We start from the raw sequence: 14,069 nt of genomic DNA, 5'->3' as shown, positions 1-14,069 counted from the left end.
CTGAGCGCAATTCATCCTGAATGGGAGCGCGCACACGTTAGGGTTCATAAGCAGCAAACAAGCCCATCCTCTGGTCCAGTGAGCAGCAGCAGCAGCAGCAAACCGTGCTGAGCTCCACGGAGAAAGGAAAAAAACTCATGGGAAGAGGAGACCAAAGGTGAGCTCACAGTTCTCAACTGGACTCATTTTGTTAACAATTACAGTTGGTCTGAAGAATGTGTTTTCTTTATGATTGTTGTATTTTGACTTTTGTTTTCAAAGGATAACTATGTTCAAGACCTTTTCTTTCTTTCAGGAAAAAGAACTGAACTTTATCTACATTGTTTAATGTGTTAAAGAACACTAAACTGCATTGTTTTACTTGGAAGAAAATTGTACCGTTTATTTAAACTCATCCATTTTTTGTGTGTGTTTTAAAGGTTTTCACCTTGATTGTTTCGCTCCCAGTCAGGTCAAGTCCTTCCTTTTCAAGTGTTGAAACCCATGACGTTAAAATACACTTGCCAGGTACAGTATTGTAGTGACATACTGCCCACTGCTGGTTGATAGTATGATGTGGAATCAGTCACGTCCCAGCAAAACTTTTTTTTTTCCTTATTCATCATTCATTCTCTCTTCCATGACTCCGGGCTTCGCAATGAATCGACGATGTGAATGCAAGCTGTCAACTTGCCATGAAAAATCATATATTTTTGCCATAGTGACAGTACAACACAACTGATCAATGTTGTATCAAAAAGAGACGTATCCATAGAACAAAATGAATTTATTCCACAATATAAACTATGCCAATTCCACACCAATTATCCTATACCAAGTTACACACTGCCATCTGTACATGTGAGCAGTCTTTTCTTTCACCCCACTGCTGCAGCTGCACCGAGTCCCCTTCTGTACATCACAACATAGCTATGACAGCAACAATCCCCCGGAGATCCATTTGTCAAATTGGACAGAAATTATTGCTCAGATAAATAAAACTATTCTACAAAAAACGGCAATTAAGATGCATGTACTAAACACTTGACTAAAAAGGGAGGGGATAGGAAGAAAACCTTGGCTCCAATGTCATAAAATCTTGCTAGGCATGCAATGAGGCTCGAAAGAAGAAAATATTAAGCCCGGATCAACCATTTAAACCTTAACTGGGTGTGTTTTACGTCCATGTAATGGCATCCATGCAATACACATTACATCCTGCTTTTTTTTTTTGTCATTTTGACCGCCACGATTTATAAGTAAATATATATATTATGCATGTAAAAATACAAAAAAAATAACTAAACAATTATAGTTCTGGACAAGTGAGAGAAGATAGCACCATCGTTACAAAAGGGCTGGACAAACAGGCCAAAGGTGAGGGCGAAACAGGTGGTACCCCAAACAACCGTCATTTAGGAGGGTCTCTTTATTCTGTCATGCACGAGTTGCTCAGTGTGCATTGGACACAAATGTAGTCCTCCTTCTCCGCCATTTCAGTCGTAACACCAACGCATACTTGGTGAAACCACTGGTTGCAGCTGCCGTCGCACTGGACCCAGTCCACCTGCAGCAAGACAATGGGACACTTATCATACTGTCCTTTTTGATGCATTCCTTCATTTCAAGACTTAATTCCCACCTCATTTCCCTCAGGAAGCTGGCATCTCTCGGCGGGGCACACGGCCATGTCCTCATCAGACTCGTCAGACTGTGAGATATCGGAACGCGGTGAGGACGAGTTGGAGGTTGGCCTGCGCTGTAATTCCTTTTGGTTCATCTTCTGTCTTTTGTGAGAATGCTTTCTGTCCCTTGCTCTGCGCTCTCCGTTTACAGCCAAATGCCTTTTTGCTTTCTTCTCTGGCACCATTAGAGAGTCCCTCCCATTAGTATCCTGAAAAAGAGAGCAAATTAGACAAGAAGCATTTCTTTTTCAAGAAAATTCATGTACTCTTTTTGTCCGTTTTTGATTTTGAAAAAAAATAATAAACACTAGGTATGAATTTACCTGGTTAAGTTTTTTTCCCTGAGAGTGAAACGGAACATGTTTGCTGGTGTCGTCCCGTGCTGGAGACACTGTGTGCTGGCTCGTGGCTCTGTCCAATAAAACATGGTGTAGGGTCTGGACTTCTGGCAGTGATACCTGCAGGAGGAGACCTTCCACCATCAGCTCCTCCAGATCCTGATTCAAGCCTGTCAGATAAATGCATAACATCAAACAAGTTTTTCAATTTATAAGTTTTCCCTTTAAAAAAAATCCAATCTTCATGGGAGAGAAGGACGACTGACCTTGCAGCGGAATGCATCTCTGCTCGGTATAAAACACAGTCTGAGCATGATTTGTCTTGTTCCACTCTGGGGTTAAAAACGGGGCCTGCGTGAAAATACCCAAATGACTAACTTTGTTCAGCCACCAAAATCGAGACAAAAAAGGCGATAATGAATGACCTGAGAGTTAGTGTAAGTGTCGGAGGGGTCTGATGCACAACGGGTCAGAATTGGGGGCGTTTGGGCTCCATTTTCCAGTTCTGTCAAATGGCAAGACTGTAGAATCTGCTGTGCGCGATGTTGCCAGTTAACTGTCCTCTCAACCAGGTGGTGCAGTGCGTCCCCCTCGGGCAGTCGAACCCTGATTCGCCTCAGGGATGCGAGCAGAGGCTGAACTTTGTTCAGTGGCGGTTTTCTGGATCTCTGGCACTGGGGACACAGCCACGGCGGTGTCTCGCTGAGATCTGATTGGTCCCTGACACAAACGCTGTGGAACGCGTCCCTGCAGAGTTCACACTGCAGCATCGCTCCCATCAGCGCCTTCTGACAGACGCACACTTTCAAGTCGGTGCAGTCGGCAGTGGGGAGGAGCTTTGACTCGTTTGCTACTCTCAGATGACAGAAGGCCTCCATCTCCCTGACCCGCAGCGCCTCCAGAGTCGCATTCTAAAGAGGAATATTAAGACCGACATTCACTTTAGCCCGACAGAATTGCTGAGGAAAATAACTACGACAGGGAGGATTAATCAGTGTTGAGGTCACTAACATTTTTAAAAGTGAGACCTACGATTCATGCCGGATGCTAAGAGACAATTTTTCTAAAATTACTTTCAGATGTATGCTGATTAACAAAATGTGAACAGTGACCTTATCAAGGAGTTCTCAATGATTTAACAAGCTAAGACATCAATAAACACTAATTAAATTTCCATAAATCTCTGCAAGTTCTTCCATTTTCAAATGATCACATCGCCAACATTCCTCACGTGTGAGCTATTTTCAGACCAGGCCTTCGGTCCAATCATGTGCTTCTTAGGGACATGTTGGTGACCCCCTGAGATAGTAGTTAATTTGTGGCAAAACTTTTTTTTTTTTATGAGTAAAGAAAGGAAGGCAGAGTGACTGTTAAAGAGCAGGACACTGTTTGGGAATATGAAATTCATATATTTTCCACACATCATTCATAATATGACTACATTCACGATTAAGTTTCTTAATTGACAAGCACTTACGACAGAGGCAGAATCTTTGGCCTCTGAAAGCGCTTTCTCCACATCACTGACAGTGTTGAGCCTGAGAGTTTTCTTCTTGTTACTCTTCGATGATTCCTTCCCTTTTTTGGCCTTCCTCTTGGGAGAATCTTCATTTCCAACCTCACATCTTGGACACAAAGCCTGGGATGAAAAAAGGCAACAGTGAGTCGTCACATTATCTTCAGGGCCGTAATAATTTGGAGGATGGGTTTGAGGGGGGGGTGGGTCACCTCAAGCAGGGTACGGGCTGAGTCTTTTTGAAGGAAAATGGAAGCAGCAGATTCTTTCCACTCTTGTACTTCTGCCATTAAAGTCTCAAGTCTGTCTAAGGGCTCCAGATGGACTTGAATGGCTTGGCCTCGTAGCACCATGTCAGATAGGTCGTCCAACATAAGTACGCGGTCATTAGCCTGCAAAACAACATGATTATGGGTTAAACACGTGTGGGAATGTGAAAGCACGCAGCCCAAGTGTCAAGTGTGTATTGACCTGAAGCTCCTCGGCTTCCTGAAGCCACTCTAGAGCTTTTCGGATGGTGTCTTTCAGAAGGAGGCAGTTAGGGAGGTGAGAGGAGATGCCAGAAACCTCCTCGGCTGCAGCACTCAGGGTCTCAATGGAGTGAGGTGGTCTGATGGGGAAAAGAGTACACAATGTAAGTAAAAAAAAAAAAAAAAACTAGACAGTGATATCTAAAATCAATTATGAGAACTGTCGTTGCGTTGTTTTCAGTCCACACACAGTTCGGTGACAGGTCTGAAAGGTCCTGGACCCTAAATTGCTGTAATTAAAAATTTGGAGTTGTTCTCTGTTTGTCCATGGGAATCAAAATTTTGCAAAACCTAAAAAGGATGAAAATTGAGAACTAAGCATTGCAACTACAAATGGCAAGGAACATCACTTCAATTGAGTTTAAGCTCTTAGTTAAGATGGAGAGATGCACATTCCTAACAGCCATGCCATTGAAAGCAACTTGTGACAAAAAATGCTGAACAGCACCAGTGGAATGAGGGCGAAACTAAACAGGATGCTCACTTTTTGTTGATCTGGTTGAATATTCTAGCCACAGCTTTTTGCACTATAGCTGGAATTAAAACGAAGCAAAATCAGGTGCACTGATGCAATAGGAAATCATTCAGATGCAATCAGTGCAAAGACTCGGGCAGAAAGGGAGACACGGCTCGTACAACAAAGACATTGTTAAGTACACTTATAAAAATAAAGCCACCATATATTGGAATGTTTTTTTGCACCCCTGTGAACAGCTGTTCATTTGATCTGCCCCATTCACCTGGCTTTCAGAAGACTGCTCGCCTTGTCCTCCCAGTGCTCCGACACCGTCAAAAGCTCCTGAAGCTGTGCCATGGCTTTCTCCACGGACGAGTGAGGTGCCAAGCCCACGCCTTGGTCGATGAGTCTTCGCATGGTTTCCAAAGTCAGGCTTGCGGGCTGGACGCTGGCTTGCTCCACTCCCTCCAGCCAGCGGGCCTGTTCTAGTCGCTCCCTCAAGCGCGGCAGCTCAGGCAGGTCCACGTCAAAGTCAAAGCTGACATTTAACAGGCTCTGGATCTCAGCCACGCTGGGAGCATCATCGGCCAGGACCTTCTCACTATGCTGCTGGAAGTCTTCAATGCGATTCAAGAGTTCCTTCAAAGACACGGCAAAACGTATTGCGCACCAACTGCTGTGACATGTTCTCACTTGCCAGATCGGTTCAGATTCTGTCGACTTGAGCCTACCTTCAACAAGGGGGCTTGAGTGAGGCTGCAGGAGAGGTTATACAGCTGCCTCACAAACGAACTAAGCTCCTCCACGGTCAACTGGCTGCGGGATTTCCCGACGCCACATTGATACCTGGAGAACAAGTCAAGTCATTCCCAGCTCATCTTTTACATTTGATGTACCAGCAAAATACTCGGTCTGCCTTCTCTCCGCAAAATACCTGGTCTGCCTTTTCCCATTCAACAGCTGCTGTGCCACTGAGGAGCACCTCTCTGCATCTTGGGTGACCATACGCAACCGACGCAGAAGGTCGTTTTCAGGGAAGCCTTCAGACTCAGATTCAGCAAGGAGAGTGCGAAAAACTGGCAAGCCTGCGGAGGGAGGACGTGTCACTCACAGGACAACACTGACCTTCACACATAAATTGTTCTTCATCATTGCTGGTACTTTGGATTTGGACTGGCTAAATACTTTGTGCTTGTTTTTCTCTCCACTTGTTGGCTTACCTTTCTTCTTTTCCAGTTTAGCTTCCAGAGTCTCTGACACACGAGAGGCCCACGCATCATACTGTTCGGCACGCTGCTTCGAGGCATTCATCATGGGCAGCAGTTCCTCCAGTGTGTATCTGTAACTATACAAGGACATTGAATGTGAAAATTGAATATTCACTTGTTTACTCATCTTAAATTAGCTTGATCCCCCGGGCGGTGGGACTTACTTCAGTGTGTAGTTGGTAACCGGGCAGGAGCACAGGTCAGTGATGTGATGCAGACAGACCAGTACTCCTGGGCTACAGGGACAGGTGATGGCAGACAGGTAACAGGTGGTCCGGCACTTGGCGCACTGTCGCTCGTCATCCTGCAGATGATCGTATTTTGCCTCCTGCCACTGCACTAAGCCCTTTAAATGGGAGGGCCAAACCACTGGTGAGTGGTTAGGTCAAGTGAAGGACAGATTTGACAGCACAAAATGATTGTTGCTACTTCACCATTTTTGACACTTTTTCCCTTAATTCCTGCTCTTCCATGATCATGACGGCCATGTCTTTATGGACAGCAGATGCTAGAACCACATCGAGGGTCTCTGCTTTTGCTGCCATGTTGCACACCATCTCGTCGTGGGAGAAGACATTGTACCGGTGTAGCGTGCGATAGTGATTGACACATTGCCTACCGAGAGACATCTGGAGTAACAGAAAGAGAAAATCCAGGTTGTTGTGTAGGCCCCCAATGCAAACGGCAAGCTCATGTGCAAGAACATCTCATTGTGCTTAAATACTACAATGAAAGCAAAATAGATTCCCTGCTTACCCAATCAACCGTGCAGAAGTTGACTGCCTCGGCAAAGTTGAAGCCTTGATTGAAGCCACTATGGTAGGCTCTGGGAAACGTGACGACAAATTCTCCAGCGCACTGATTCGTTCTATAAATCTGAAGCAGAACCAAGAAGATGAGGATGCATTTTATCAAGTTATTTGTGCTGTGTTCAAGGTGGACAATACATACCGGGACACCGTGGGCCATCAGGGTATTAGGATTCATGATGGTGACCAGCTGGTGCAAGAGGTCAGGCTGAGACTCAAACAGTTCTGGGGCTAGTTTCTTCATCACGTCTTCTAACTGCTCTGCAGCAAACCCGGGCGCTCCGTACCAGGTTTTGGGCTCCCCCCTAGGAGAAACATAAACAATTTAATGGACCGCTCTCTAGTCTTGTGACGGAAAGACCTAAAGGTCAGTAAGCATCACTGCTTGGGATTTTTCTTTTTTTTTTTTATACCAGTGGAGGTAGTTGATGGAGTAGCTCCAGTGGTCCTCAATGTGCCAACAAAAGGAGGAGAAGCACATGCCAACGTAAAGCCACGGCAATGTCATTCCACAGATGTCCGCTGTCACGTGTGTGAGGACGGATGGATTCATCATTGCCATGTTGTTGAGGTTCCACCCACACTTGAGGTATTTCTGCATAGGAGGCAACAGATGCAATTAGGCACACCCATCAATTAATGACCTTGTTTTCTTCTGTGTCTATTGTTTTAGATGATGTGCACTACAATGTGATCAGCTTACCTCATCAGCAGGAGAAACCTTAAATTTCCCATTGGGAATGGGGAATCCGCTCCCAAACTCCTTTGACGCAATATCAGCTCCATATTCGACAGTAACGTCCTCCTCGATGGCTCCCACCAAGCGCCAGAATTCTTTCTCCACTAACTCTGTAGGTACCATCTGGAAGATATATGAGCAATCAGAACGTTTGCAGAAAAACATACTGTACTTTTATTTTTGCACAAACCATGCTCGACTTACATGAACTGGCATGTTAAAATAATCGGATTTGAATGCATCTGCCATTTGCCCAAAAGCCCGTAGGGAGTAGTCCCTGTAAGCTTGCTCAAAGCCAAACGCTTCATGAGGCTTGCTACATTCCTAAAAAGGACACAATGATATTCAGTATATTTGGACTTATTTGATTCCGTGTTATTGTTTACAGCAATGATCCTCACCTGAGCCAGACACTTGGGGCACCTCCAATCTCCTCTGGGGACGTCGGTCAGAGGGGGGATGAGGCAAAAAGTATGGTAGCTGTCGTCACAACCGTCACATAGTAACAAGCGGTCTTCGTCTCCCCCACTGCCACAAACCAGACACACCACCAGATCCACCTAGACAATAAAGGAAGTAGTGTGAGTAATTGAACTCATTTGAAAAATTTCCCCTGACCTGATCATTTGTTATGGTTTCTCCCTGCTAGAAAAAAAATATCATTTCAAATGTCTCAATGTAACATCCCTTTTCATTGTTTTAGCTGGGTTACATTATTTTGTATGCTTCCAATGAATCATTCAGTCTTCGTTTAAAATTTGATAACAAAAAATTTCAACATGTTACAGGTTTACATTGTTGTTGGAGAAATTAAACAGATGATCATTCAACTGAAGGAACATTCATACATTTGCAAAAAGTAAACGTTTGTACTTACTGGATTCGGAGGAAGAGGTGGGAGGTATTTTTTGTAGCGTTGCTTGAATTTGTCCTCCTCAATAACTGGTTCCTTGATTTCAACTGGTTCCAGTTTTACTTGAATGGGAATCTCCTTTTCTGTAAGACAGTCAAGAGTGACACATCAGTTGGTGTGTTTCAGAACGAAGCACTGTAGCAGTTAAGTCATTTGGAGACATACCTGGTTCCGGCTTGGCAACAAAAGAGCCCATCCTCCTCCTCAAGTTCGGACGATTCTCGCCTGGCTCGCCTGGTTCAGTCTTCACACATACAGACTACAGGGAAAAGGTGACAATGCAGGTCATGTGAAACAACTCAATGTCGCCAATATGGTGGCTAAAACAAGTCAACACTGTTCAAATGCTAGTTTTCCATGATGTAAAAAAAAACCCAGCAGAATACAAGGGTTATTAGTTTTAAAATAAACAGAAACAACAGCCTCAAAAACAGGGATTTATCTGCTGAATGGAACTATTAAAGAAACTTGTGACCTAACTCGCTTCCCTTAAACTATGAAATCAAGATGACACTTTAAGGCTATAATTCCAAAAGGAAGAAAAGCTACCAGATATGAAAAATAAGAAATATGCATTTTCGTGAACAACCCCCACCTCATACTTCATGCGTTTTCCTCTTCGAGCATTAGGGCAAGAATTGGGCGTCTGGATGGGCTGCCTTTGAAGTGGCTCGGGCAGTTTGTGCTCTTTGGTGTCAACCTGTGCCATACTCTCGGCACTTTCCTCGGGATGGACAGGCTTTTGAACACACTGAAGCAAACAACGTGCTGGTTAATACGATCGTTGAGCAGTTAATGAACAGATGTGGGTTCTTAAGTGGAAATAACTCAGCAGAAAACTAACAGGAGCGCCTTTTGTTGCTGCTAAAGTGATGTAAATGTTTACAGCAGCTATCTGCTTTAAACTCACATTACACTACTCATTTCAGTCTGAAGAGAAAAGATTAACTCTGAGCCCCAAATTTATCATAAAATCCATGGCCAGGATGAATGTATGAAAACTGCTGACCATAACCGTGTAACAGTTTTGGTATTAATAGTTATCTGTGCCAATAGTAAGTTGTTGACAGACTGTCGGATAGACAGCAACAGTGTACATAAAATGTCTCAACAGTCAAAAGAGAAAGGCCAAATGAAGGATGTGGTTAGCGTGCAAGAGAAAACAATAGAGCAACATGCAAATCCAGAAGAGGACAGATCTGAGATGAGGCAGCAGTGTCAAGGTGATGAAAAGAAATTAAACACTGATTCCCAATTAGGTCATTTAATTTAAATTTGTTGGTCAAAAATGATAACAAAATACAAATATATCTCTGCCAGCGATCGCTGACCAAACATGATTTTCCTCCTGATGGCAGAAAGTACGATGAAATTGTTGCCAATCATACTAAAGGATAAATTGTGGCTTCTTGTACAATTCGAGATGAGAGTAAATCATTGAGATGAGGTTATCGGTTTAGTATTTGTACATTTTGTAACATTTTTGTTAGATTTTTTTCTAATGCTATGTGGGTGCCTTGGCTCATTAAAGTTGGGGAACATTAGAAAACAATTCATATAAATCTAGGCTGGCTCATTACAAGTCTTTTTCCTAAATAATGTTATTGAAATAAATGTAAACTCCTCAGTCGAGATAAATATACAGTTTTGTAAGTTAAAAGAGTCAAACTAGTTATGAAAAGACATTGTTTCCCCAAGCAATATTTGAAAAGCAGCATTAAACCCAGCCAGAAATCAACATGCACGTCGTTAATTATTCACTGTGGCGCACACATACATACCTTTTCGAGCTCAGGATCAGCCTCCAAACGCATCAGTTTGGAAGCTGCCTCTGGCGTCTGAGGCAAGAGACAGTTGATGTAATTAAACCGTTTAGAGCGACCCGAACTAAGAGGTCATGGGGTACCAATTCAATAATGAGCTCTCTTGTCAAAGTCCCAAAGTCCCAGTTAAAAAAGTCCCAATGATCATCGTCACACACACATCTGGGTGTGGTGAAATTTGTCCTCTGCATTTAACCCATCCCCATGTGATTTTAATCCATCCCCTGGGGGAGAGGGGAGCAGTGAGCAGCAGCGGTGCCGCGCTCGGGAATCATTTGGTGATCTAACCCCCCAATTCCAACCCTTAATGCTGAGTGCCAAGCAGGGAGGCAATGGGTCCCATTTTTATAGTCTTTGGTATGACCCGGCCGGGGTTTGAACCCACAACCTTCCAGTCTCAGGGCGGACACTCTACTACTAGGCCACTGAGCTGGTGTCATTTAGGACATCCACAAAAGTCATCACATCAAACAAGTTGCATCCTGTATTGTATCGGTTCTAGAAGGAACATGTTGTCATTCTGATGCGATGTGTTACTTACCAACAGATTTGCGCCACTTTGAAAGAGATTGTAGGGGTAGAGTGTTTTCTCATAATGCCCTCGCAAGTGTGAGCCAACAGCTTTCCCAGGGGCAAAGCCCATCTGCATGGCAATCTTGGTCCAACGTCTGTCCCGACAGACAATGTCGAAGCCGCCTTCCTCTGCTACTAACTGTGATGGGGACATGATTGTGATAAAATAAGTTAGGCAATTCAAACAATTATAATTGGCCACATTATATACGACACCAACCTTGTTTAGCTGGTACAAATCCAAAATCTTCCTCTCCACGTGGGGAATCTTTAGGGAACATCCCTGCAAATCCCAGAATTTGGCAATCTGGTCCAAAAAGTTGAGTTTAACTCTTGTCTGAGCCTGGAATGAGGTAAAACAATCATTTAAATATTTAATTTAACATTGGGAGACGTTTACAGGAAGGCAAAGAAAATGTGTTGGTCATTCATCCATCCACCATGAAACACGTCAATTCTTTACCGTCTATTTTGTTTATCTGACATACCACGTGGAATACTGTTGATCCCAGATGTGTCTAGATTATTACTACTTTCCTTTCATGTGTGCAAGTGTAATAACTCAAGAGAGGAAGGGTTAAAAACAGCACAAATGTTGCACTCACCTCCAGTTCATTGAGCCTCTGGATCCGAGGAACAAAATGAAGTCTGTCAACATCGCAAGCAAATGGAGGGTGCCAACCCTAAACAGCAACAGAACAATATCAGCATATGAGCCTTTGTCTTGATATGTTGGGAGTCAGAGTTGATTTATTTCGGTCGCTGGATAGTTGACTTTCCTTTTCAAATTAGTCACGCTTCACAACAGCACATTTGTATTTTTTAGGATACATATCCAATTTAACACAAAAAAAAACCTTAACATGGAACACCCTTGTCTCAGTTTGTACTTCTCATAGACGAAAAAGCCAAATTTGAAGGATTTAGAGCTAAGCGTCAACAACAAGAACGATCACTGACAAAAGGGGAGGCCCAAGTTTTTGTTACAAGTCAGAAGCATACATCCCCCCACTGGCACACAAAATGGCCAGATGGAAGACTCAGTCACTAGGCCAGCTTACCACAAAGCCAACATGGAGGACTACAGCCAACAAGACTGACTCTTGAGTCATGCATGGACAGTTGCTCTTCCTTCAGTAGTCATAAATCAAAATAAAATGCAATCACAATTATCTCGGTTTGATAACCTGGCTTAATTTTAAGAGGCAGAACTTGTTTCTTAATGCACGACTTACATAACCTGCTGTACTTGTGTTGTCATTCGACTTTGTTAAGATCATTATTAACAATGGCCTGAACAGTATTTGTACATGACCTTTGTTATGAACATTTATTTAGGTGTGAATTGATGACAAGTGTTGCATGACACGCTGTCCACGCACGATGCTCTTCGGCAAATAACGTCAGACCATCCACGCAGAAATTAGGGCCCAAACGATGGACAAAAGCTTTATGATTATTTTTCCCGTAGATCGCACAAGGATGTCTTCCGCATATCCACCTATGACAACAGTACCGTGTGCTACATCATGACAGCTTCTGCTAGTTAGCATTAGCCTCTTAGCTCCACGACTCACTCAGTGGCCGCAGCGCCGAGGCTTTGTTGACACACGCCGAACAACAACACATTCCCACTCGGGACACGCTCGCAGAGCGCGTCGAGCGTCCGAGGTGGCCGAAAGCGGAGCGCTCGTGACGCCGACCACGCCGAAAATGAAAGAGTGAGCCGTGGGTGCACAAAGAATGAACCTAGCCGCTTCATCCGCCATGTTGAGCAGTCCCTTTAAATCCCTCGCTGCTTCATCTCCAACAAGCATCGCGACCAAACGAGCATCCACGTTCAAAGGGGTCTTTAAACATCCTGAGCTCACCTGAGGCGGACGGACTTTGCAGATGCCCGTTTTCTCGGCGATGGGACGGATCTTATTGATGAAAGCGTATGGGTCTGCAAATTCTTCCCAACTGGGCTCGAACACCGGGCACTCCGGAGGCGGCTTGAACTCGCCCGGTCGCGGCTGGCTCATCATTTCGAACAGGACGGGTCAGGTCACGATGTCGGGGAAGGGGGCTTCGCGTGAGAGATTGGGGGGGGAGTGTTTTATTCCGTTATTAAGCGTCAGGCCCGGTGGCAGCAAGTCGACATCAACAGAGATGAGGCAGCTGACACACACATCCACACGTCCACACGCACACACATCCACGCACTGTGAAGAGAATGTTCCAAGGCAGTGAGCACGTCCGCTCAAAAAACTAGACACCAGTTTGCTCCCAATGTCCTCATGAGTTGACCTCAAGCTTTGCGCTTGAAACCACTTCAAATGACCTCCATTAGCATAAAGTGGGGACATGACAGTGTTTCTTTTAATAAGTAGCTTTTCAGCGTCCAAACAAAGACTGATGAAACCGATGGCTTCAATGTGTCTTTCCGGATTTCCATCGTTCACCAATATATTTGAGGAAAAAGCTTTCACTCAGATTATTTGCCGATTTGTATTGTTCATGAAGAAAAACAATTATTGGTTGTACTTGTAATTACTGTTTTTTTACACCCCATACATAAAAGTGAATGCGTTGACGAGTACTACCATTTGTGGGCTAAGTTGTAAAACCACATTGACTTAAGTGTTTGTTTTCACTGAATCGTGACATGACATGGTGTGGAAAAAGCAAACTTCCAACATAAGTGTGTCAAATAATTTCCCTCATATGGGTTGTTTTCTGTTTACATACGCGCGGACGATTTTTTTTCAGGTGGCACCTTAAGGGTTGCCGGACCTATCTTTTTCTAAATAGACGCTGCCATTGGTGGATCTCGCCGGCACGTTTCATTACGTCACATTATAAATCTATTACTACTCTAATAATAACAATGTATAATAATGGATAACTTCTTAGTTATCTGGCAGAAAAGGCATTTCTTATTAAATAGAAAAAATCACTCTGTAAAAGAACAAATCAATATGTATTGTGTAAAACAAAAAAATAGGACATTTGATTGTAAAAGAAATACCCCTGTCTTTTAATCAGATGAAAACAAACTGTTTTGTTGGTAAAGTTTCACATACGTGTGAATTTATCAAATCAACTTTGTTATTTAAACTATTTAGGATTGAACAAGATACTTATTTCAGGACAACTGATAAAATAAATAATAAATGATGGCCATTGTAATTCATAGCTATGGCATTTTCAGAAAGAAAATCCCCTGCTGTCTTACATGTTCGGTCAAAATGCTGTAAACAGCCGGCAATATGATTAACTATGAGTGCATGAATTACTTTGGAAGGGATGAAAGGACAGGAAAGGTTTCTAAATCATGACGTAGATGATGTCCTCCCTCACTCCCGTTCAAACATGTAAATTGTGAAATACTTGGGAGTCACCGCCAATGTGTCTACACCACTGAACGGGCATTCATACGGTTAAAATGACCAAAATA

General features: G+C 43.5%; 1 protein-coding gene and 2 long non-coding RNA genes across 5 annotated transcripts; 2 read left to right on the top strand and 1 right to left on the bottom strand.

Moving 5' to 3' along the window:
- Positions 1-240: 240 nt before the first annotated feature.
- LOC125989092 (uncharacterized) lies at positions 241-3,182 on the top strand. 2 transcript variants are annotated; one of them, XR_007488594.2, is made up of 3 exons: positions 397-507; positions 1,636-1,727; positions 2,575-3,182. It is a non-coding gene; the product is annotated as an uncharacterized lncRNA (long non-coding RNA). The 2 variants fall into 2 exon arrangements; XR_011086462.1 differs by lacking the exon at positions 2,575-3,182 and having other exon boundaries at positions 241-507; positions 1,636-1,986.
- Positions 750-12,851, bottom strand: kdm5bb (lysine demethylase 5Bb). 2 transcript variants are annotated; one of them, XM_049755068.2, is made up of 28 exons: positions 12,502-12,851; positions 11,236-11,313; positions 10,851-10,973; positions 10,599-10,769; positions 10,016-10,072; positions 8,830-8,985; positions 8,400-8,493; positions 8,199-8,317; positions 7,723-7,881; positions 7,526-7,645; positions 7,286-7,444; positions 6,996-7,177; positions 6,725-6,887; positions 6,530-6,649; positions 6,208-6,402; positions 5,938-6,119; positions 5,726-5,850; positions 5,440-5,590; positions 5,237-5,351; positions 4,789-5,144; positions 3,990-4,128; positions 3,731-3,910; positions 3,480-3,641; positions 2,428-2,913; positions 2,269-2,353; positions 1,988-2,172; positions 1,622-1,873; positions 750-1,546 (listed from the first exon to the last, which is right to left on the bottom strand). In XM_049755068.2, exons 1-28 carry the CDS (start codon positions 12,655-12,657, stop codon positions 1,409-1,411), a joined length of 4,608 nt encoding a protein of 1,535 aa, XP_049611025.1. In that variant the 5' UTR covers positions 12,658-12,851; the 3' UTR covers positions 750-1,408. The 2 variants fall into 2 exon arrangements, with proteins under 2 accessions (XP_049611025.1, XP_049611026.1); XM_049755069.2 differs by lacking the exon at positions 10,016-10,072.
- On the top strand, positions 5,523-8,507 carry LOC125989094 (uncharacterized). The gene is made up of 6 exons (XR_007488597.2): positions 5,523-5,662; positions 5,742-5,836; positions 6,999-7,171; positions 7,256-7,433; positions 7,710-7,902; positions 8,361-8,507. It is a non-coding gene; the product is annotated as an uncharacterized lncRNA (long non-coding RNA).
- Positions 12,852-14,069: the final 1,218 nt, after the last annotated feature.

The sequence above is a fragment of the Syngnathus scovelli genome, chromosome 2 (genome assembly GCF_024217435.2).
Source record: "Syngnathus scovelli strain Florida chromosome 2, RoL_Ssco_1.2, whole genome shotgun sequence".
Taxonomy (NCBI): Eukaryota; Metazoa; Chordata; class Actinopteri; order Syngnathiformes; family Syngnathidae; genus Syngnathus; species Syngnathus scovelli.
This window is presented reverse-complemented; position numbering and strand designations above follow the sequence as displayed.